At 43.2% G+C, this 24,902-nt stretch overlaps 1 protein-coding gene across 1 annotated transcript in view; it reads right to left on the reverse strand.

Annotated features, from left to right (window-relative positions):
• The window catches only part of PRIM2 (DNA primase subunit 2), a 266,903-nt gene that overhangs the window by 15,193 nt on the left and 226,808 nt on the right, over nucleotides 1-24,902 (reverse strand). Inside the window, exons 11-13 of the mRNA XM_026654855.1 lie at nucleotides 21,690-21,816; nucleotides 19,946-20,028; nucleotides 512-580 (exon numbers count right to left, since the gene is read on the reverse strand). Coding sequence (XP_026510640.1) covers nucleotides 512-580; nucleotides 19,946-20,028; nucleotides 21,690-21,816 — 279 coding nt within the window. The remainder of the gene's footprint in view (nucleotides 1-511; nucleotides 581-19,945; nucleotides 20,029-21,689; nucleotides 21,817-24,902) is intronic.

Genomic DNA, 24,902 nt, shown 5'->3' on the forward strand with positions numbered 1-24,902 from the left:
TCTCAGCTCCTTGCGCCTCTTGCTCCCAGCTCCTCACACTCCCACCACAAACTGAAGTGAGCTCCTTTTTAAAACCCAGGTGCCCTGATTAGCCTGCCTTAATTGATTCTAGAAGCTTCTTCTTAATTGGCTCCAGGTGTCCTAATTAGCCTGCCTGCCTTAACTGGTTCTAGCAGGTTCCTGATTACTCTAGTGCAGCCCCTGCTCTGGTCACTCAGGGAACAGAAAACTACTCATCCAGTGACCAGTATATTTGCCCTCTACCAGACTCCTGTACCCCACTGGTCTGGGTCTGTCACAGTGTATAAAATATTTTATACAAAAATCATGCTTAAATACATAGCAAAAAGGCTTATACTAATTAACTCATTAAAATTAACAAGATTTGACAACCAATGATGGATGTGATAACTGTAAAGAGCCTCTGGAGCTTCATGCATGATTTCCAGGGCCCTTTCTAGAGACAAAGGCACCCTGATTAGTGTACAATAAAAATTAAATATGTACTTACATCCTGTGTCAACTGGAAGTATTTCTGACAGGCCAGCTGGTAATGCATACCTTTCACTAACTCCAAAATCTGTAGAAAAAAGGAGAGTAAATAGAAGTAGCATTCATTCAGAACTGAAGAATTTGACACTGCTGTTTTATCATTGACCTTTATAAGATACCTCACAACAGACAGGCATATAATGCAAGAAAGTACATTGCACATGACACCTCTGTCACCTGTGTACTGTAATAACTCTGGCTGTGTTCCATCAGACCCTGGTTGCTTAAATATACATTAGTAGCATTAAAAACAAAACAACCACAGATAGAAAGATGTTCTGGTGATTTCAATAAATTTAAGAGCAGAAATAAGATGAAAATATATCCTCATATTATATTTCTGACAGTTATTATCAGAATGTTTTTGTCAGGGGGTGGGATAGCTCAGTGGTTTGAGCATTGGCCTGCTAAATCCAGGGTTATGAGTTCAATCCTTGAGGGGGCCATTTAGGGATCTAGGGCAAAATCAGTACTTGGTCCTACTAGTGAAGGCAGGGGGCTGGACTTGATGATCTTTCAAGGTCCCTTCCAGTTCTATGAGATAGGTATATTATTTATATTAATATCATATTGTAACAATTCTGACATAATTGCAGCTATAGATCTAGTAATTCAAGTGGTTGAAGCATGAGGCAATCAAGTACACTTTTTATATTTTTATTTTCCACATTACCACTTCATATAGACACAACATCAAATACTGCTATGCTCCCATCAAGAAAATTTAATGTAAAACCTTTAGGAAAGTATTTGTAAGAGGGGAATGCTTTTACCTTCAATCATATTTGTCCCTTTTTGAAATGAAGTTATTTCTAGTAAAGCTCAGCAGAATATGCGAGTGAAGAGTCTGTTTTGAACACCTATTAGGAGCATCATCCTATCTTTTGTAAATACAATTTGCTTCCCAGTTCTACCTCATGTAATCTCTTCTGTGCTGCATTCTTATCAGCAGAATGCAATATCAGTTGAAATTTTTAAAGCTGCATAACCATCTCCTTCCCTTAAATAATCAAAATGTGTACTCTCTCTGCTTATCAAACAGAGAAAGCTGCTGGAATTAAGAGATAACCTCAGTAGAGGGAAAAAGAATTCTTGAAAAAATGTTAATTTCTAGACCTTTTTTCAATGGTTAACCTTTCTATGTCACTGCAGTAAATTCAGGCTTCAATCTCTGCTGCCCTCATTATTGGATGCTGCGTTATAGTTACCGGTATTGACCAATATACAAATAAATTACATTTGCAGAATAGTTCAAATAACTACACACTGCCAAGAAAGTGCATAACTGCATTGTTTCTCTGTTACAGCCCAACTGATTAAATTTCTAAGCTTCCTGTCACTTTCTTTTAAATCCGGTGTAAAAAGACGAAGGCCCAAGATAGCTAATCAATAGGGTCTGAAATCAGGGACTATCTATGTATCCGACCTGTCCACTTTTTGAATTAGTCTTGCAGGAAATAGATTATAAATAAAATACAATACAATAAAATAAAATAAAAAATAAATTTTAAAAAAGTGAAAAACAAAGAAGAAACATTGTCCAAAATAGTTCAAATACAATTTATCTCATTTTTCCCTATTATTTCTAAAAAATGAAAGTAAAAGGCTATCACGGTTAACCATTGTATTAGTGTCCATACCTAATTTTAAAATTAAAAACAGCATCCAAAAAATTCTGCTTGTACCTCTGAACTAAAAACTTAAGGGAGTCAAAAGTATCCATGGTATATTTAGTGTTAGTCGTTAAAAGTTACGAGGAACATAAAACACTCTCCCTAAAATCTGTATAGGTGTCATTTAATTAGGTTGAGGGGGTCTTTGGGTTTTTCTGTTTTGAACATACAATCTGTGCTCTAGAAGGTGACATGGAATATTTGGATGACAATATACCCACTTCATGACAACCAAGGATGGAAAGCATAAAATGGATATTTTAGTGGGGGTTCTCAACAGATAAATATTTGTATCAATAATCATGTAAGCTTCTTATATTCCGTGTTTCATCCTTAGAACTCAAGAGCTTTAACAAAGGAGGTCAGTATCATTATCTTCATTTTACAGATGAGGAAACTGAAACACAGAAGTAAAGTGACCTGCTGAAGGCCACATAGCTAGTCAGTCAGTGGCAGACCCTGGAACTGAGGGTGGGTTTCTGAGGCTCAGTCCAGTGATTCATCCACTAGGTTACACTGCCTCTAAAGCCACGCTTGGGCTGAAATCTGCTCTGAGTTGTTATAACCTAAAAATTGGAAGTTAACAGCTCCAAGTGCTGATTATGATAGGATATAGATGGAGCAATCTTGATAAGAATATTTCCTAGCATTGAAATCTATGTAAAGAAATAAGTATTCATGTAATGACGGAGTGTTTAGTAGCTTTTACATTTAAAAACGTTTAGCTATTGTTGAAGTGTTATTTCTGAAATATATTTTGGTAATTACTCTTGAAAACATGGGTTAGTACTTATTTTAACATTTTATGCTGTATCTATTTAGCTCGTAATTTTGTTAGACATGTAAATAAATGTATTTATCTGAATTTTCTCTTATAGCCCATCATGCTTTTTAATCTCTAATGAAGTAATTAGTAAAGAAGAAATATCTAAATCTAATCTGTTCATCTCAGAAAAAGACAGTTACCTTTTCATAACTGGTGTTCTTCGAGATGCGTTGCTTATGTCCATTCCATTGTAGGTGTGTGTGCTCACCACATGTAACGGTGCCGGAAGTTTTTCCCTCAGTGGTATCTGTAGGGGACCGGCTCTGGTGCCCTCTGGAGTGGCGCATGTATGCATCAATATAAGGGGTGCCGCCGGCTCCCCCAACCCTCAATTTCTTCTTGCCGGAAATGCCAACAGTGGGGAAGGAGGGTGGGTCATAAAATGGACACGAGCAACACATCTCGAAGAACACCAGTTACGGAAAAGGTAACTGTCTTTTTTTCTTTGAGTGCTTGCTCACATCCATTCCATTGTAGGTGACTCCCAAGCAGTACCACAGGAGGCGTGTAGGAGTTCATGGATGTGTTTATTGCAATGCAGCTCTGCCAAATCCAGCATCATCTCTGGCTTACTGGGTGATGGTGCAATGTGTCATGAATGTGTGTACTGAAGACCATGTCGTGGCCCTGCAGGTGTTCTGGATAGGGACATGTGCTAGGAAGGCAGCCAAAGTCGAGTGAGTCTTCACTATCAGTGGAGGCACAGCCTGCACCAGCTCGTAACAAGTACCGATGCAGGGGTGATCCCATTCAAAATCTTTTGAGAGGACACCGGAAGACCTTTCATCCTGTCAACTGTCGCGCTAAAGAGCTGGATCGACCCACGGAAGGGTTTGGTGTGCTCCAGGTAGAACGTCAGGGCGTGCTGGACATCCAGAGTGTGCAGCCACCTTTCCTAATTGGTCGAGTGAGGCTTTGGACCAGTGGTGGGCAACCTGCAGCCCGTCAGGGTAATCCACTGATGGGCCGCGAAACAGTTTGTTTACATCAACCATCTGCAGGCACGGCCGCCCGCAGCTCCTATTGGCTGGGAATGGAGAACCACAGCCACTGGGAGCTGCGAGCGGCCATGCCTGCAGATGGTCAATGTAAACAAACTGTCTCGTAGCCTGCCAGCAGATTACCCTGATGGGCCGCAGGTTGCCCACCACTGCTTTGGACAGAACACCGGGAGGAAGATATCCTGGTTGACATGGAAATGTGATACCACCTTTGGCAGGAAAGCCGGATGGGGCCGCAGCTGGACCTTGTCCTTGTAGAATACTGTATATGGTGGCTTGGAAGTGAGGCTCCAATGTAATCACTACAAGAAAAGCAACCTTCCACGATAGATGGGGAAGGGAGCAAGAAGCCATGGGCTCAAAGGAGGGGGCCCTGTGAGCCTGGAGAGGACTAGGTTGAGGTCCCATTGGGGTACTGGGTCCCAGATCGGCGGTAAGAGACGCTCAAGGCCCTTCAGGAACCTGATCAACATCTCATGCGAGAATACAGATTTACCCTGGACGCGAGGGTAGAAGGCAGATATGGCTCCCAAGTGCACCTTGATCGAAGAGAAGGTGCTTTAAGTGCTTTAAGGTGCTTTAAGTGAAGCAGGTAATCCAAGATGGACTGCAGAGATGACTGGGTCGGGGAGATGTTGCGTTCCGACGCCCAGCAGGAGAAGCGCTTCCACTTTGCCAGATAAGTCGCTCTAGTGGAGGGCTTTCTGCTTTCCAAGAGAATCTGCTGTACCTAACTAGAGCAGGCCTGTTCCTCTGGGTTCTTTACATGCCATGCAGCATCCAAGCCATGCGGAGGAGAGAGGTAAGGTTTGTGTGGAGGAACTGACCGTGACTCGGCAAGAGTAGGTTCGGGGGGGCTGGGCAGTGGCCATGGGGCTGCCACGGCCAGTTCCATGAGCATGCCGAACCAGTGCTGGCAAGGCCATGCCAGGGCGATCATAATGACTTGCACCTTGTCCCTTTTGATTTTTGAGAGGACTTTGCTGATAAGCGGAATCGTCGGGAAGGCATATATCAGGTCTCCCGACCATGCCAGGAGAAAATAATCTGAAAGGGAACCTCTGTTGAGGCGTTGGAGAGAACAGAACTGATGACACGTTCTGTTCTGTCTGGTGGCGAATAGGTCCACTTGGGGAGACCCCCACTTGACCCCGTCAAGAGCGCCTTGATGACCACTGAATGAAGCGACCACTCATGGTCAGAGAAAAAGGACCTGCTGAGGAGATCTGCCAGCGTGTTCCGGACGCCAAGGAGATGCGAGGCTTCCAGGTGGATCGCATGCTGAATGCAAAAGTCCCACAGGCAGAGGGCCTCCTGGCAGGGAGCCGACGAGTGCGCGTGCCCTGCCTGTGGACATAGAAAGTCGAGGCCACTTAGACACATAGAAAGTCCATCAACACCTGCACTACCCGACCGGACAGCTGAGGAAGGAAGACACTTTAGGCTAGACGGATGGTCCTGAGCTCCCTGACATTTATATGTAATGTGAGCTCCTCTCGAGACCATGTCCCTTGAGTCCGCAGCATACTGATATGTGCCCCCCAAACCGAGGTCAGATGCATCCGATGATAGGGAGGCTGTGGGTCGTGGACTCTCGAATGGCACTCCTTCCAGCACCAACCTCGGGTCGGTCCACCACTGCAGAGAGGTAAGTACCTTCAGAGGGACTGTGATGACCTTGTCCAGGTGATGTCTGGCCAGGGAGTAGACTGTCACTAGCCACATTTGAGGGGGGCGCAGTCTGAGCCTCGCATGGCATGTGACCCAATAGTCTGAGACAGACCTGGGCCATGATGAGCAGATGTGCAGTGACGCTGGCAATTAGATGTGACATTGCCCTGAACCTGGCCTGTGGCAGAAATGCTCTTGCTCGTGTAGAGTTGAGTACCACCCCAATAAACTCTATCCATTGGACTGGGACTAACGTTGACATTTGTTTGTTTATCTGCAGGCCCAGAGCCCAACAAGTGGCGTGCAGCATTTTGACACTGCATTGGACTTGGGCCCTAGAGCAGCTTTGGATGAGCCAGTTGTCGAGGTACGGGTAAATCTGGATACCCCGATGCCTGATGTAGGCCACCACCATTGATATGCAATTCGTAACCACTCTTGGCACTGTTGCCAGGCCAAACGGGAGCACCACAAATTGGTAGTGGGTGGTCCCAACTATGAAACGTAGGAACTCTCTCTGAACATGGAATATCGATATGTGAAAGTAAACACCTTTCAAATCAAGGGCGGTGTACCAGTCTCCCGAATCCAGGGAAGAAATGATGGAGGCCAGGGAGACTATGCAAAATTTCAACTTCTTGAGATACTTGTTGAGGTTCCGCAGGTCGAGGATGGGCCATAGACCCCATTTAGCCTTTGGCATCAAAAAATAGCGGGAGTAAAACCCCTTGCCCCTTAAATGTAGCGGGATTTCTTCCACAGCTCCCACCCAGAGAAAGCCTTGCCCCTCTCAGATGCTCGTGAGAAGGGTCCCTGAAGAGGGACAGGGAGGAGGGATGGAAGGAGGGGAGAGAAATAGACTGGAGGGTATATCCCCCTGCTACTGTGCTGAGAACCCGTCAGTCCGATGTTATAGAAGCCCAGGCAGGGAGGAAGGGGAACAGGCAATTGGAAAGTAACAGGGGAGCAGGATCCAGGACACAGGATGGAAGGTTGCCCTCAAGCACACCCTCAAAATGCCTGCTTACCACTGATTGGTTATGGGTGGAGCTCCAGTGAGCAGACAATGCCGGCTGATGGCCTTGACGGCATTTATAGCCCTTGCCCTTCTTATGGAAGGGCTCTGACCGAGGTTCGCTCCCAAACCTATAGGCCTGCTGTGGCTTAAACTGCTTCCTTGCCGGCCCCGGCATGTACAGGCCCAGGGTGCACAAGGTAGCCTCGAGTCTTTCAGGCTGTGCAATTTACTGTCTGTCTGTTCCGAAAAGAGTCCCAGACCATCGAATGGGAGGTCCTAGATGGTCTGTTGAACCTCTGTCGAAAGACCCAACGACTGCAACCAGGACGCCCGCCTCATTGAAATTGCCGAGGCCATGGTTCAGGCTGCAGAGTCTGCCGCATCTGAGGCTGCTTGGAAGGCTGCCCTGGCTACCACCCTACTCTCATCTAGGCTAACCAGGAATTCCTTCCTGGGTTCCTCTGGCAGTGCATCTGAGAACTTGGCCATTGACTGCCAGATATTAAAATCATAATGGCCAAGGAAGGCCTTGTGGGTTGGCTACTCTCAGCCGGAGGCTGGATGTAGAATAAATCTTTATACCAAAGAGATTGAGCCTCTTAGTCTTCCTTGTTCTTAGGCGTCGATCCCAGTTGGCCCCGCCTGTTGTGCTCATTGGCTGCTGACACAACCAGTGAGCTTGGGGCAGGGGTTGGTATAAAGATACTCATACCCCTTAGAGGGGACATAGTATTTCCGCTCTGCCCACTTGGAGAGGGGGGCAGCGAGGAAGGTGTCTGCCACAGGGCCTTAGTGATTCTCACCACTCCCTCGTGCAGCAGCAGTGCTACTCTGGCTGGGGCTGCCGCACTAAGTACATCAAACAAGAAGTCTGAGGGCTCTACCAACTCCTTGGCTTCCAGCCCCAAGTTCAAGGTGACCCTCTTCAAGAGCTCCTAGTGACCTTTGGCATCATCCTGGGGAACCGGGTGAGAGGACCCCGATATCATCTCGTCAGGTGAAGAAGACCAGGAGGCAGGTATGGGCGGGTCTATCAGCTCCACCACTTCTGCCATGGGAGCCTTGTCAAGGCTGCCTGAACCTGGGAAGCCTGCTCTGACTCCACATCCAAGTCCAGGAGTGGGCAGGAGACTGCTGCCGACCATTTGTTGGATGCCCCCGAGGCCAGCTTATACTCCTGTGATGGTTAGGGAAATCCCCAACGGTTCCAGAGTTGCCAGGGGGAAGGCTACTGGTGGCCCAGTGGGGAACACCAATGCCCCTGATGGGTGGCCCTATCTTGCGGGCAGCATCTCTTTCTCGCTGTCGGAGCCCGAGGAGGGGGATGATTCTATGTCCGGGGGACCAGGACGGTGCCAAGGCCACCTGTCTATCCTGATCCCATTGGCTCTAGCCCTGAACCTATGCTGAGAATCTGTAGGAGGGTGGTGGCTGTCGGTGTCACGATTCCAGGGACCGGTGGCAGTGTTTGGCAGATGGGCAATGGTACCCTGGCGATTAATGCCTGGGCTGTGTCGTTCCATCGCGTGGGAACATAAGCAGGTAGACTAGCATGTCACAGACTGTCAATACGCTCACAGGGACCCGTACCGGCAGTCTGGCGATGGGGCTCAGGGGACCAGCCTCTTGACCTTCTGGAGAGCTGCTATATACTGGGAGAGCGGCTCAGGCGCTCTTGGCACAGGAGCTCTGGAGACTGGTGCTATGTCTCTGGGGTTCTGTGCCAGCCCACTGGCTATCACTGCCTCAAGCCCAAGAAACACTGCCTGGAATCCGTGGACCGATGCCAAGAAATCCAGAGGCCAGCCGACCCGTGTCTGCGGGTTGGTGCTGCGGTTCAGGCGAGTGCTGACAGGACATCCCCTGTGGTGAGGAGCAGTGATGCACTGATGGGAACCATTGGAAGGATCCCAAGGCAGGTTTACCCCTCAAACGAGGCACATCTGTACCTGGCGTGGGCGGCACAGGCCTCCGGCATGGATGGCACCGCTATGGAGCTGAGTGCCTCTGCCAGTCCCCAGGGTGGCGGGAAGCTCTTGGAGCAGGCTCGACCGCTCAGCGGGAGTTGGGGCCTGACCTCCGACCGGAGGGGAAGAACTGCCCCTTTGCTCTCCTCCAGTCCTCTCCTTCCCTTTACAAGATGTAGGAGAACAGCCCCTCCCAGTCTTTATTTTTTTGCTTTTTAGCCGGTACTGGGGATGTGGATTGGCATCGGTCTGCAGTTGGTGCTGTCAGCACGCTCCGCACCGAGACCACAGTGCTAGGAACAGAGTCCGATTCAGGCAGCGCTGAGGCTGGAGTAAAGGCTGTTTCCATAAGGAGTGCTCGGAGACGAATGCCCCATTCCTTTTTGGTCTGCAGTCTGAAACTTGTAAATACAACACTTGTCGCTAACATGGGTTTTGAACAGCTTATATGGTGATCACTGACTGGCATGGGTTTCTTGCAACAGTCACAAGGTCTGAAGCTCGGGGACGGGGCATGCCCTGTCCCTAGGCTAAGTCCCATTCGGGACTAACAAACTACACTAAGGGAACTATAAAACTAACGATTTTATAACTATATACAAAAAATTCACAACTAGGCACAGTTGTGAGGAGTAGGCTTGCAGAGGCAAGGAGACATTCCAGCACAATCCCTGATTGAGGTGCAGCTTCTGGAACATACTTGAACACATTATTGTTTTTTTCAGTTTCAGGTCAGTTTCTAAACACCTCAGCATAACTCAGGCTGCTCTGTTAGGACTTTATTGTGACCTTTGGTTACTTACTGATATGGGGCATTCTGTTGCTGTTTGATATTTAATTGGTATTTTACAGTGAACAGCATGAATTTCTGACAGCTCCATTTCTATAGAACATATACATAAACATTATACTGACTTCTCTATCTGCTTTAAACCGTTTCCTCAAAATGCTCAGCTGTAGTCTATGAAATCATTCTTTCAGTTTTGCCACAGTTGATGCCCCATTAATACTCCTCAATTATTGCTTCTTGTAGGAAACAATATTTGGTCTCATGGTTTTCAGTATCACTCATGTTGGTACTATTTTAGGTGATATTATTTTTTAATTGTGGTGATGCAATAGCTTCCTCAGAACTTGCCATCACCAGAATGGTTAAAATCCACTGCCAACAAGCAAGGCTGCTTATATTCAAGGTAACATTTATACAAGTAAAAATAAGGCTTTAAAAAGGGCAATAATAATCCCCAAAGCACCTGCTCCATCAGAGTCTCTTCAAAAATATCTACACAGAGGTTCCACTACAAACAACCATCCCTTAACTTTTCCCGTTTCTTTTATAGGCCCCTGAGGCATAAACCTCAGTTTTTAAGAGTGCTAGTAAAGAACACAATAAATATCTAACAGATGAGCAAGTACACATCTGAATGAAAAGAAGGTGTCAATATGTGAATATATTTGTTGCAGTAATCCCTGGATAGATTTTTAAACGAAGGTAGACATTTTCTAATTTTAAACTTTCAAATAAAATAATTTATATGCTAGTGGTTTTTTTCAGTTTCAGAAGTCCACTGCTGAAAGTCTACTGTGTGAGCAAACTTAGCTCTGCCATTTCTGTGTCTGAGTGCTTAACTTTGCAACCTTCCAGTTTTTTAACATACTCTTTTTAATTTAATATGTTTTTATACTTGTAAATTAGAAGTATCTGAAATTAGATGTTTTGCAAACTCTATTTTCAGCTATTTCTGGGAGACACATTTTCTATTAATTCGCTGGCCCTTCCTGAGTTGACAGCTGTTCAGATTTAAATGACAGTAGTCAGATTCCCCAGTCTCCAAGGCTAAACTCTTAGGGCTGGTCCACACTGGGGCGGGGGATCGATCTAGGAAACGCAACTTCAGCTACGACAATAGCGTAGCTGAAGTCGACGTTTCCTAGATCGAACTAAGTTTACTTACTGCGGGTCCACGCGGCGCAGGCAAGCTCCCCCGTCGACAGCGCTTCCTCCTCTCGGCGAGCAGGAATTCCACAGTCGACGGGGGAGCGCTTCTGGGATCGATAAATCGCGATAAATCGATCCCAGAAGATCGATCTCTACCTGCCGAATCGGGTGGGTAGTGTGGACCTAGCCTTAGATTTCTTCAGAATTTCCCTCCCTTCCACACTTTGGGAGGGAATATAAGGAAATTTCTCAGGCACAATCTAGATTAATATCACAGGCACAAGGAAGTACTATATATATATCTTCCTAGCTATTTTTAACATTTGGAATTTCTTCTGAATTTAATATGAATATAATTTTTAGTTTGGAAGTGTTTTACTTTATAAATTGTCTAAATGTACAAAATGTATCCATTTATGATTAGATTGTGGAATATTCTATTTATATGTTTTATTTCAAGTGATTTGTTGATTCTTTTTTTCCTTAATTCTTTTTGTAATGTTCATTCATCTCCAATACTTTTTCCATACATGCTTCTCTCCCTTCTCTGTTCCTCTTTTAGGATTGCAACTAATAAAATAAACAATATTCTCACTTGGGCAGTTAAAGAGACTTCCAAATCAAAGACGGCCCATTCCTGTACCAATGGCAAAAACCTATATTTTAATCCTGCCTTCAGTATTATGGTACTTTATTATAGCAGGCAGGTTCCTAAATCAACAGACTCTCTCAGCAGTACTTTATCTTTGTTATACAATATTTGTAAATTTAGAATACGGATTACATCTTATAAGAAAGAAGAATTTAAATGGTCTACATTTTTATCTTAAAATGTTTTAAACTTAGAAAGACTGGATATAAATATTTCCAAATGTGCTTTTTTATAAAATCTTTTTATTTTCTTAGTATCCCTCCTGCTGTTCAAATAGATTAGATTTGTTCTACATTGTTTTCATATATTTTCTCAGAACTCTTTTTCTTTGTCATCTCTTTCCCCTTCCATGTTGTCCATCCCTATTCCCCCCGCTGACACCCAATATGATTTTAGCCAACTTCACTTTAAATGCTGCTCTACTCTACCTCACCCACTATGGTGCTAGTTATATTAATCGTGATTGCAAACAATATATGCTAGAAAAGGCCTGAAGATTGAGCAGGGGAAATTACATCACAGAGCTGTGGCCAGGTCAGGGCCCCAGCTGTGGGCGGGGTTGGGGCTGGGGCCAGGGCCAGGGCCAGGAGCCGAGTCCTGGCCTGGAGCCTGGTCTGCGGGGGGGGGGGGGGGGCAGAGCAGAGCTGGCAGCAGAGTGGAGCTGGGTGGCACTCCCTCCCCTCCCCCCTGTAGGGGCTAGCCTGAGCCCCGCTGAGCCCCCTGAATGTTCTCCGTGTACCCCTAGGGTAGCACGCCCCATGGTTTGGAGACCACTGTTTTATAAGAATACAGAAATACATTTATTTTAATATACAGTAACTCCTCACTTAAAGTCGTCCCAGTTAAAGTTGTTTTGTTGTTATGTTGCTGATCAATTAGGGAACATGCTCGTTTAAAGTTGTGCAATGCTCCCTTCTAACATCATTTGGCAGCCGCCTGCTTTGTCCACTGCTTGCAGGAAGAGCAGCCTGTTGCAGCTAGCTGGTGGGGGCTTGGAACCAGGGTGGACCGGCAGCCCTCCCTATCAGCTTCCCCTATCAGCTCCCCGCTCCCCTAAGTTCCCTGTGCAGCAGCTGCCAGCAGGCTAGCAATTGAAGCTATCCCTCCCCCAACTGCCATGTGCTGCTCCTGCCCTCTGCCTTGGAGCTGCTCCCCGAGCCTCCTGCTTGCTGTGCAGGGTGGGGGGTGGAGGGGCTAATGTTAGGGTGTCCCCCTCCGCCCTGCTCCAACACCCCGCTTACCCCTTCTTCTCCATATAGAGCAGGGTGGGGACACAGACAGAGAGAGACAGAGAGAGCCTGGGGCAGCAGCTGCTCTCTCAACTTCCTGATCCACTTAAAAAGACAATGCACTTAAGAGTGGGTCAGCTTACTTAAGGGGCAGTGTGCATGTCTCTCTCTCTCCCACACACAAGGTGTATGTCTGTCTCTGTCTGCTATGCTATCTCCCCTCACCTCCATTCCTGCTGCCTTGTAGAATGTGAGGCTACATTAACAACAATGTATTAACCCGTGAGGGCTCAGCCAAGTGCTAGTTCATCATTTAGCATAGGGGTTCTCAAACTGGGGGTCGGGACCCCTCAGGGGGTCATGAGGTTATTACATGGGGGGTCGCGAGCTGTCAGCCTCCACCCCAAACCCTGCTTTGTCTCCAGCATTTATAATGGTGTTAAATATATAAAAAAAGTATTTTTAATTTATATGGGGCGGGGGGTCGCCCTCAGAGGCTTGCTATGTGAAAGGGGTCACCAGTACAAAAGTTTGAGAACCACTGATTTAGCAGCGAGGTGTTCCCTGGGAAATATCCCACCCTCTTCCACCCTCTAACTTCACCACCTCAACCAAGCTTCACATTCATCATAGCTGTCAACAGTATTACATTGTTTGTTTGTTTAAAACGTATACTGTGTGTGTGTGTGTGTGTGTGTGTGTGTGTAGTTTTTTGTCTGGTGAAAAACATTTCCCTGGAATCTAACCCCCCCCCCATTTACATTAATTCTTATGAGGCAATTGGATTTGCTTAACATCGTTTTGCTTAAAGTCACATTTTTCAGGAACATAACTACAACATTAAGTGAGGAGTTACTGTATTACAAATATAAAGTCTAATGCTACACAACCTTATGCCAGGTGTCCATTTAGCCACATGACTTTCTAGGGCCATATTCTGAACTTCTTCAGATGCATGGAGTGGGTTTTTTCCCACATAAGCTTAGGCCCAAATAAATCTGTTAGTCTTTAAGGTGCCACCAGACTCCTCGTTGTTTTTGTGGATACAGACTAACACGGCTACCCCCGATACTTAAATCCTTAAGATTAACTGACTAAGATGAACATTAGCTATAACTTGAGCTTTGACTAGCCAGTCATCCAGGAAAGGATAGACATGCACTCCGAATCTCCAGAGGAATATTGCTACCGTGGCCATACATTTTGTGAACACCCGAGGAACTGCAGATAGGCCAAATAGAACCAGCAATGCGACTGTTTCACTATCAATCTGAGGAACTTTCTGTGCCCTTGGTATATCAACACATGAAAGTAGATATCTCTTAAATCGAGGGCAGCGTACCCGTCTCTGGGATACAGAGAGGGAATAATGGATGCCAGGGTGACCATGAGAAACTTTATCTTTTTGAGAAAGTTGTTGAGCTGACACAGGTCTAAAACAGGTCTGAGCCCTTCCTTGGCTTTTGGGATTAGGAAAGAAACCCTTCCCTCTTAAATTCTGCAGAACCTCTGAAGGAGAAATTAAACATCCTGGACCAGAAGTTCTTCATGAGAGGATTCCTTGAAGAGGGACAGAGAGGGAGGGTGGGAAGGAGGAATAGAAATAAATTGGAGAGTGCATCCCACTTCTACGTTGCTCAACATCCAATGTGGTGATATGGGACCAAGCACTGAAGAAATGGGAAAGGTGGCTTGCAAACAATGAAAAAATGGGGTCTGGCATCCTGGGAACTGGTACATCATCCTTGAGAATCCCATTAAAATGCCTGCTTAGAACCCCCTAAATGTCAAGGTGGGGCAGGCATTGAAGCAGAGGTAGAAGGAGGAGGTGGTCTATCCATATAACCTCTACTCTTTTTCATGTCAGGCTTAAAGTCCCTGCAAATTTGGCAACAATCCACAATAAGAGCTTCCCCAAGGCTCTTCAAGCAATTTGAGTGCAGGTCAATCACAGGCATAGCCTTATTGCAGGAAACGCAGGGCTTGAAGCCCAGTTACTGAGGCATCCCAGAGCACTGGAAGTCAACCTAAACCCTGAGATGAATAAAAAAAAAATCTAACTAACTAAATACTAATAACCTTAATAACACTATTTATAATACAAGAGAACACAGTACACTGAGAGAACTTGCAAATGCAAGCAGAGCAGTTCCAGAGACCATCATGGTTTGATGCCAGTGTAGCATGGAAGCAGAGGGTGCTCAAGTGCCTCCATGGGCATGTGCACACCAAGAGTGGAATGCATATGTGCAATTACTCAAAGAAGAATGCAACATCTCATAGACACAATATAAGCTCAAAAGTCAGCATACACCCTAATTTTTAAAAAAAATCTTATCTATACCCATTTATGGCATCCATTTATAGAGATATTTATGGATATATATCTGTTGAAGAATAAATCCATATATATTTGGACTATATTTTATGAAACCAAACTAAAGCAAGTCTTAAATGTGTTTCCTGAGCATAGCTTGCATAGTACAGGTTCCCACTTGTGTTGTTTTTAACAGAAACATCATTTATTTTCTTTTTCATTTTTTTGCCGTTCTATTGGAAATCCTAATTTCATAGGATCCACCCTTAATGGAACAAATAGTATTTTCATAGAATCATAGAAGATTAGGATTGGAAGAGACCTCAAGGTCATCTAGTCCAACCCCCTCCTCAAAGCAGGACCAACACCAATTAAATCATCCCAGCCAGGGCTTTGTCAAGCTGGGCCTTCAAACCTCTAATAATGGAGATTCCATCACCTCCCTAGCAAACCCATTCCAGTGCTTCACTACCCTCCTAGTGGAATAGTTTTTCCTAATCTCCAACCTAGACCTCCCCCACTGCAACTTGAGACCATTGCTCCTTGTTCTGTCATCTGCCACCACTGAGAACAGCCGAGCTCCATCATCTCTGGAAACCCCTTCAGGTAGTTGAAGGCTTCTGTCAAATCCCCCCTCACTCTTCTTTTCTGCAGACTAAATAAGCCCAGTTCCCTCAGCCTCTCCTCATAAGTCATATGCTCCAGCCCCCTAATCATTTTTATTGCCCTCTGCTGGACTCTCTCCAATTTGCCCACATCCTTCTGTAGTGGGGGCCAGAAACTGGATGCAATACTCCAGATGTGGCCTCACCAGTGTTGAATAGAGGGGAATAATCACTTCCCTAGATCTGCTGGCAATGCTCCTACTAATGCAGCCCAATATGCCGTTAGCCTTCTTGGCAACAAGGGCACACTGCTGACTCATATCCAGCTTCTCATCCACTGTAATCCCCAGGTCCTTTTCTGCAGAACTGCCGCTTAGCCATTCAGTCCCCAGCCTGTAGCAATGAATGGGATTCTTCCATCCTAAGTGCAGGACTCCGCACTTGTTCTTGTTGAACCTCATCAGACTCCTTTTGGCCCAATCCTCCAGTTTGTCTTGGTCACTCTGGTCCATGTCCCTACCCACCAGCATATCTACCTTCCCCCCCGCAGCTTAGTGTCATCCATGAACTTGCTGAGGGTGCAATCCATCCCATCACTCAGATCATTAATGAAGATGTTGAACAAAACCGGCCCCAGGACCGACTGCTGGGGAACTCCGCTTAATACCGGCTGCCAACTAGACATTGAGCCGTTGATCACTACTCGTTGAGCCCGACAATCTAGCCAGCTTTCTATCTAATTATAGTCCATTCATCCAATCTATACTTCTTTAACTTGCTGGCAAGAATACTGTGGAAGACCGTATCAAAAGCTTTCCTAAAGTCAAGGTATATCACGTCCACCCCCATATCCATAGATCCAGTTATCTCATCATAGAAGGCAATCAGGTTGGTCAGGCATGACTTGCCCTTGGTAAATCAATGCTGACTGTTCCTGATCAGTTTCCTCTCCTCCAAGTGCTTCAAAATGGATTCCTAGAGGACCTGCGCTATGATTTTTCTGGGGACTGAGGTGAGGTTGTAGTTCCCCGGATTCTCCATCTTCCCTTTTTTAAAGATGGGCACTACATAGACTCAGCATAGGATGTTCCTCAATTTTTTAGAACTTCACTGACAGCCAAAGTAATTTGCACGTCACTAAATTAGTACACAGAACCGTATCACCAAAAATAAAAATTAAGCATGTATCACACTAAAAGATGTTAATTCTACAGAATTTATTATAGTGGATAACTATGGTTTTTTGTACTTACCCGGGGAGAGCAATTATTGCTTGTCGTCTATCAAACTGAGCTATGTGTGATTACATTCTAATCAAACCCTGGGAAGTACATCATAGGACAACTGTGCTATTTAAATGGCAGAAGATGCCAGTAGGCTGTTCATATTGTTAGTGTAAGAATTTAATTTTTTTGATTTCTTGTACAAATGCTTTTCTGGCAATTTCTGACAAAATCCAATATGGAAAAACAACAGCCTTTAAGTCCATTTAAAGATCTGCATGTTAGTTCAAATAACTGTGGCATAAAGGACAATCTAGGAATTATTAGCTGATCTACAGCTGTAGATGCAATTCCCTTACCTGTATCTGAGGTACCCATATGTAAAAGTATAGTACATTTGGAATCCAGCCTTCTGCTCTACATGATTAACTGATTTTAATTGGGGAAGAGAGAACAGTATATACCAGTGACCTGAAACATTCACATATTGCTCCATGACCTTTTATCTTTGTCCTACATATTTGAGGTTTGAGCCTATGGAAACACACTCCCATGCATATGCCTATTTCTGCACACAGCTTGGAAAATGTACCTTACGGGTATATTTTCAAAGCTGTAGAGGGGGACTTATTTGAACAATTTTGATACGTTTTGTGAATTGGACAGCTAAATCCCTGGTCACAACTCTGAAAGTTTACCCCAAATGTTTTTAATTTAATTTTTACATTTACATCAATCATTTTACCTTCTCTGCGTTTGTCAGATATCAATGTTTCCTATTGCTATTCTTCCCAACCAAAAATATTTTTTTCTAGCTGAAATTTCATCGACTAGTAAATAATATTGTTTCTTTGGACTGCAGCCTCCATTCCCACCCCTGAACTCCAGCAATGGGTAGGAACTGCCTACCCACCTGGTTTACAGAGGGTTTTTTTTTTTTTTTTTAATAATTTAACTAGTTCAATAAGGGTGGCGATTTTTTTTTACGTAATTAGTTAAACCCTAGTGTGGATGCAGTTATATCAGTATAAATATGTCTTATACTAGTATAGCCTATTCCTGGAAATTTACTTTTAAAATAAAAATATTACAAATATAATAAAAATATAATAAAAACAGTATAACTGCATCCACGCTAGGGGCTTGCAACACTTTAAATATACCAGTTTCAAACAAATATAGTTAAAGTGGTACAAAAACTGTGTAGACTCACTTTGAGAATAATACAACTACATTGCATTATTGTAAAGAACTACAGTGATAAGAAAACATGGGCATTTTAGGCTCAAATTTATTTTAATAACTATTGTTGTGTGAGAATTGCTCCTGTAGAATGGGAGCAACCAGCCTTCTGATAAATTTTTTTTTTTTTAATATAAGGCAGGTGGCATGACCCAATGAATAGGTCACTGGACATAGATTAAGGAGAATTTATTTTTATTTTTGGGTCTGTCACTATTCTGCTATGTGAATATGAGCAAGTGACTTCACCTGTCTTCAATCTCAGTTTCCGTAATTACAAAATGGGAATAAGAATACTTACCTTTGCTCAGAAAGCACTTTGAGATTTACAGATGAAAAAGGCAAATTGTCATTACTATTAATAATTAAGAAAATAGTACTTTCAAGGGAGTTGATGATAATGGCTTCAGAGATGCTACCTCAGTGAAGCCAATCCCTACTTTAGGAAACAAATATAACTTACCTGAGCTAAGGAACGATGATGAATATAAAGAAACTACTCCCTCATCCAAGTACATAGGATCATAATCTCAGATGAACCAGATGAATTGGTGTTGGTCCTGCTTTGAGCAGGGGATTGGACTAGATGACCTCCTGAGGTCTCTTCCAACCCTAATATTATATGATTCTATGATATCAACACATACTAAAGGCCCACTACGTGGCTGTTTCTCACCAATGTCTCTAATGATCAATTGTGGGAAAAATCTCAACCGGCACCAAGGTTTGAAGCACATAAAAAGAGAAGAAACTCAATGAAGGTATCACTGATCGCTGACATTGCTTAAGACAAATAAATAATGTGTTATTTACTGGCCTGAGGTCAGAAAGACATCTGGCTATTGATTTGCAACTTGCAGAGCGAGGTCTTTCATTAGGGGACATTACTTTTATCTGGATTAATAAAAATAAAAACAAAACAAAATATAGTCCTGTGAGAGAGACCACCAGTTTGGGGTCTTCCAGAACTGGCTAAGGATATGTATGCCTACACATAAATACTATAGACTATTGCTATTTAATCTGTACACTGACTGTTTCTGCAGCAGGCATCCAATAAAGACATTTCAATGGGGCTTTCAAATTTTCCTCTCACTAGTTCAACTATCTGTGTATGCCAGATTCCTTATCTTTCACATTACGAGGGCAGAAAAAATATTTTCTGTTGATTATAGCCTTAAAATAGGTTTTGGCCATCTAAAGTACATTTTTTTTAAACTTCTCTGCTGGACTTTCTCAGTTGAGCTCTGTGATCCATTTGGCTTCCTATAGCAAGGGACTTGGTTGTCCTTTTACACAACCAACTCCTCAACCAGCCCAACAGTGCAAGAAACCACCACCCCAATGTCAAAACATTCTTATTCCTTCAACATCTCTTAGTTACATCAGGTTTTCAGCAACATTTTATTAATGCTCCCTTTTAAGAAGGCACTGAAATCTTTGTAAGATTTTGCAAAACAGTATAACGTACTTTTATTGATTAAGGTAGTTCAGTACAATGAGTCAAATATTAAAACAAATATATGTGTAACTAATGGATTATTAGAATTTTATATTACATAGCACAGTGACTAATGCATATCACAATTTCCATTGACTACACAGCACTGTAACTTTCACACTTTCAGACAAGATTAAAAAACAATTCCCAAAAAAGAATAATGCTGCCATTAACTGCCAACTTCATTAAGAATCTTTAATAATAAATTGCTGTAAAATATATTTAAAAGAGAATAGTTCTAAATCCCTTATTGTCCCCACTGCAATATAAAAAATAACTAATGTTGTAAATTTATGAGCCAATAAGTTGAAAAAAAAGTATGACTCCATTTAGCTGCAGGGTGAAAACATTATCAGCAAAAGTAATAATGCAGAAAAGCCACAACTCTGACTTAATTCTTTTACAAGAAGAGAGATTTCACCTACACTCTGACAAGTTGTACATAGCATTGATACATGGATATTAAATGAAACTGAAAAGCAGTGCCCGATTCCTCATTACTGAGGAATCCAAACAGACTACACCCTACCTGAGTTATCCCAGTGGGAGGAATCTTGTATGACTGCAGCTTCTGCTTCAGTAGCTCAGGATCACTGTGGCGGAATGGGCACCCTGACGGGGAATAAAAAACAAGCACACAAACAAGGCTATTTACCCAAGAGTTAGTACAATAATATACTCGAGAGACTGACTAAGCTGTTCTTAATTGTCTAACAGCTTATTAATAAAGAAGTTAATTGCCCATGTGTGCAATTGTTTTACTCTTTTTTTACAAGATTACTTCACTGTATGGTTATCAGGGCATTACAGGCTCAAGAGTTACATAATGCACTACAACATAAGCAGGCCAAGATTCACATTCACTGAGTGGAAAACAGTTTTAATTAGGTTCCTTATTAACAGACACAAACAGTCACAAAACAGCTATCACACTGTTACATTTAAAATAATCTCAAATACAAAAAGTAACATTAGGCTGTGATGAACACACACAACAGATAGGAAAACTAACGTAGAAGGGGACTTGATCCTTAAAAGGGACAATAGTATTTATTCCATAGTGAAAATATCTTCAAGAATCCCATCACTGAAAACGAACAAAAGCAATTCTTGTTGCACACAAAGTCAAATGAGTGACTTATTACTAGTAAATACAGGTTGTGTGTGTAAAGCATCTAAGGGTGTGTCTACACTACAGTGGGGAAAAAGCTTCACAGCCTCGTTAGACAGACTTATGCTAGTGGGGATCGTGCTAGTGCACTAAAAATAGTTGTGTGGACATTGCAGCACTGGGAGAGACTCAGGCTAGCCACTCAAACTCAGACCCAGGGGATAGGGTAGGCTTGAGCTTGGGTGGCTAGCCCAAGCTCTGCTAGTGCAGCAACATATCCACAGTGCTATTTTAGCACGCTAGCAGGAGCCCCACTAACACAATCTGTCTAACCAGGCTGAGAGGCTCACTTCCATCTGCAGTGTAGACATATCCTAAGCGACCGAAGAGCACAAGTCCTGTTGAATTAATGCCTTTAATTCCTTAGGAACTTTTGAAAGTATCTCCCGTAATGCAATGTACTGCACACACACACACACACACACAGGCTGTCAAACAGCAGCTCAGCTGGACGAATAGTCCAAGACACCACTTATCTGTCATAGTCTTTTCAAAATAAGTTAGGATCAAGGGGTGGATAAAAGTCTACTCTAGGAACAGAAGGTCCTCCAGAAAATTTCATGCAGGGAGAAGTGTAACATTTATGAAACTTAATGAAAAGGAGAGTTTTATATATCATTCTATACCCAGGACTGGGTCAGATTTAGAGAAATATGTAAAGTCGAGATGTTAAATTTCTTAATTAATCTTAGTTTATTAACCCGATTGACCATGAGATTCGAAGATGAACACTATTGCTGAAGGATTAGCCTATTAAAAACTAAATGGATGCAATATTACTGGAGTATGTTAGCCAGCTTGAAAGTAGAGCTGTAAGAAACTTCAGTGCCTGTCTTCTAAGACACTTACAAAGCAAATTGGAAAGTGGGAAAAAGATTAGTGAAGAGTTTAGTAGAGAGCATATTGAAGTACAGCTGAATGAATTTCTCTTGCCTGATCTAATAAGTCAAATCACCAGAAGAGTAAGAGCACTAGCTTGTCAGCAATGATTGGCATAAGCTACTAACTACTAACTCCTGCCAGTAATACAACCATCCGATCAGTTCTCTTCCAGAGCTTCTGGGTTCCATGCACTGTGAACATGGCAGTTACAAATACTCACCATGATAATCCCCTTGACTTGGTGGATTGGACAGGATAATCTTCATGCAGCTGAATGGTGTATAATCAGTCCTCTTGCCTTCTTTTCCATAGTTATGGCGGATGCTGTAGGCATACCCTTTGTCAAACTGAATGGTAAAAATATTTAAAAACAGATTATTTGCATGTGAACTGCACATTGTGTCAGTGATTCAAGCTACTCTACAGGATGAAATATTGGACTATGAAAATATACCTGCCAAAACCATTCAAATTGAAAAAGCTGAAACCAAGTTATTGTTTTTGAAAGAGAGAGAGAGAGAGAGAGAGAGAGAGAGAGAGAGAGAGATTAAACTGCATTATGATCTAAAAAGGTAAAGATTTTATTTAAATTGCAGTAATGGTATTTCACAAAGATGAAGACTTCAAACTTTTGAACACTCTGACAGATGGCTGCGTAGCTGGTCCATGGGCCCCGGAGGCGACGTCTACACTGCAATTAAGTACCCACAGCTGGCCTATGTCAGCTGACTTGGGCTCGGGCTGTAAAACTGTGGTACAGATGTTCGGGCTTGGGCTGGAGCCCAGGTTCTGGGACCCTACCCACTCGGAGGGTTCCAGAGCTCAGGTTCCAGCCCGAGCTCAAACATCTGCACTGCAATTTTACAGCCCTGCAGCCTCAGCCCAAGTCAGCTGACCCAGGCCAGCCATGGGTGTTTAATCGCTGTGTAGACATACCCTGAGTAAGACCATGGAGCTTTAATCACCGCCTTGTTAAAGGCTGTGAGGCTCTAGCCCTTGGAACTTTGATCAGTCCAGCTGTCTGAAGTGTCTGAGTGGTTAATCACTCAGCGGTGGTGAGTTGAGGTAAGCAGGGAAGACTTGGTATAAAAGTCATTTAATGGGTGAACTCAAGATCTGCAAACAGAGGCAGCTAGGAGAGGAGTTTCGGAGAGAGTTAGAGGGAGAGTATGAAAGGGTTTCATTCCAGATTCAGCACTACGTGATATCAAGATGTCCAGCAGATGTGCCATATTCTCTTTCCTGCCTGAAGACAGAAGAGATTTGCTATGCATGAAGTGCAAATTGGTGGCTGTGCTAGAAGAAAATATTCTTGAATTGAAGAGGTAAAGTGAGACGTTACTAAGAATCAGAGAAGCTGAGGAGTTCCTAGACAACTAGATTCTGGAAACACCAGTACCCTCGTTCAAGGAAGAATGGAGCAGGCCACAAAGGAATTGGAGAGCGAGGAAGACAGAGAGAAGGCCTGGAAGTTTGTAACCACTTGAGGCAAGATGTCATTCATTCTACATGGTTGGAGATAGAGGAGGATAAGCAGATTGTGGCCACCAGAAAGAAGAGAAGCAGAAGGAATTCCACACAGCTGGAAATTTCAAATCGATACCAAATCATCAACATGGAAGCTACGGAAGACATGTCTAAAGATCCAGCAGGCCCAAGGGAATGGAGAGATGCATGGGACACATGTGGATGGCACCTTGGCCCAAACTGTAAACAAACAAACAAACAAAAACAGAAGAAAGATGATCCTTATGGGAGATTCAATACTCAGAACATCCAAAGAACATTTCTACAAGGAACAGACAGACAATAAGAGACCATGCTACCTTTCTGGAGCCAAGACACAAGATGTCACTCTAAAACAGGACAGGCTTCTGAAGTCTATGGGCAAGGATCATCCACTGGTGATGGCTCATATCACACTTCATTGTGGGATATCTCACAGATAATAGATGACTTCAGGGAACTCAGAAGCGTGCTGAAGAAGATTAATGTCCAAGCAATCCATTCTGAGATCCTTCCTGTCCCATGAGCAAAAGAAGGCAGAAGATTCTGGAAGACAATCATTGGGTAGACAAGTTGTGTAGGATGGAGGGTTTTGGTTTTGTGGAATATCAGTCCACCTACCATGAGGAGAGGAGGCTATATTGTTTGGATGGCCTCAACCTCAGTAGGAGGACTAATCTCCTTAGGAACAGGCTGCCTAGAGTAGTCAGGAGGCGGTTAAACTAATAACACAAGGGAGGGTAAAAAGAGGGAAGATGTGAGCACTCAGCACAAAAATCGAGATGTTGAGAACAAAATTAATCAAGAAACCAAAGGATATAAAGAAGAGAAATTCTTGGATTGCCTATACACTAATGCTAGTAACATGGGTAACAAACAAGATGGACTGGAATTGCTCATTTATGAGCATAAATTTGATCTAGCTGGTATTACTGAAACCTGGTATGTTAAAATAAATGATTACAATCTATTTAGAAAGGATCAAGAGGACAAAAGGAGAGAGGAAGTGGCATTACCTGTTTCCTAGTCACTGATAATGCAGAAGTTAATGACCTTGAATGCTTATGGATCAATGTCCTAACAGATAAAGCATAAGAATAGGGTATTCACTGATGTCTGCTACAGCCCACCAAATCACACTAGAGAACAGGATGACCGGTTTCTTACACATCAATATATAACATGTAGGGAAAAAACCCTGCACATCAATTTGAGTGACATATGCTGGAAGCCTCAGGCTTCCATTATTAAAACATCCTTGGAATTTCTAAACATTATAGATGAGAATTTCCTAACTCAAAAAGTCTTGCAGCCAACATGGGTTAATTCTATATTAGACTTTGTCCTAACAGCTAAAGAGGAAGTGATCACAGAAGTAAAAGTTAATGGTAGCGTAGGTACAAGTCTTCATGACATGATCACATTTACAATGTGCAAGCAGAATAAAGTCCAGACCAGTAATATATATGCTTGGTGCTTTAATTGGGCCAATTCCACAAAGCTGAAAACAATTACGAGTCAAATCAACTGGGAGGAAGAATTTAATCAGAAAAATGTGAATGATAAGAATTCCTCACTAGATGTCCAAAAAAAGACAAAAATCACACAATTGAGGAAGAATGCTGTGCTAGTTTAAAAGCCAATTTGGTTTAGAGGGGAAGTGAAGGCTTCTGTAAAAATAAAAATAGAAAAACTAATATATAGCAAATGGAAGAAAGGAGAGGCTGATGGTAATGAATACTAATCAGAAGTTAGGAATTGTAGAAAATTGATAAGAGAAACCAAGGGACACAAGGAAAAATCTATGGCCAGCAGAGTTAAGGACAATGAGAAGGAAGTTTTTAAATACATTCGGAACAAAAAGAATTCTGACATAGAATTGGTCCAATTGCTAGATAGATATGGTAGAATTATAACAACAAAGCAG

Source organism: Terrapene carolina, unplaced genomic scaffold (assembly GCF_002925995.2).
Source record: "Terrapene carolina triunguis isolate 2854851 unplaced genomic scaffold, T_m_triunguis-2.0 Scaffold42, whole genome shotgun sequence".
Taxonomy (NCBI): domain Eukaryota; kingdom Metazoa; phylum Chordata; order Testudines; family Emydidae; genus Terrapene; species Terrapene triunguis.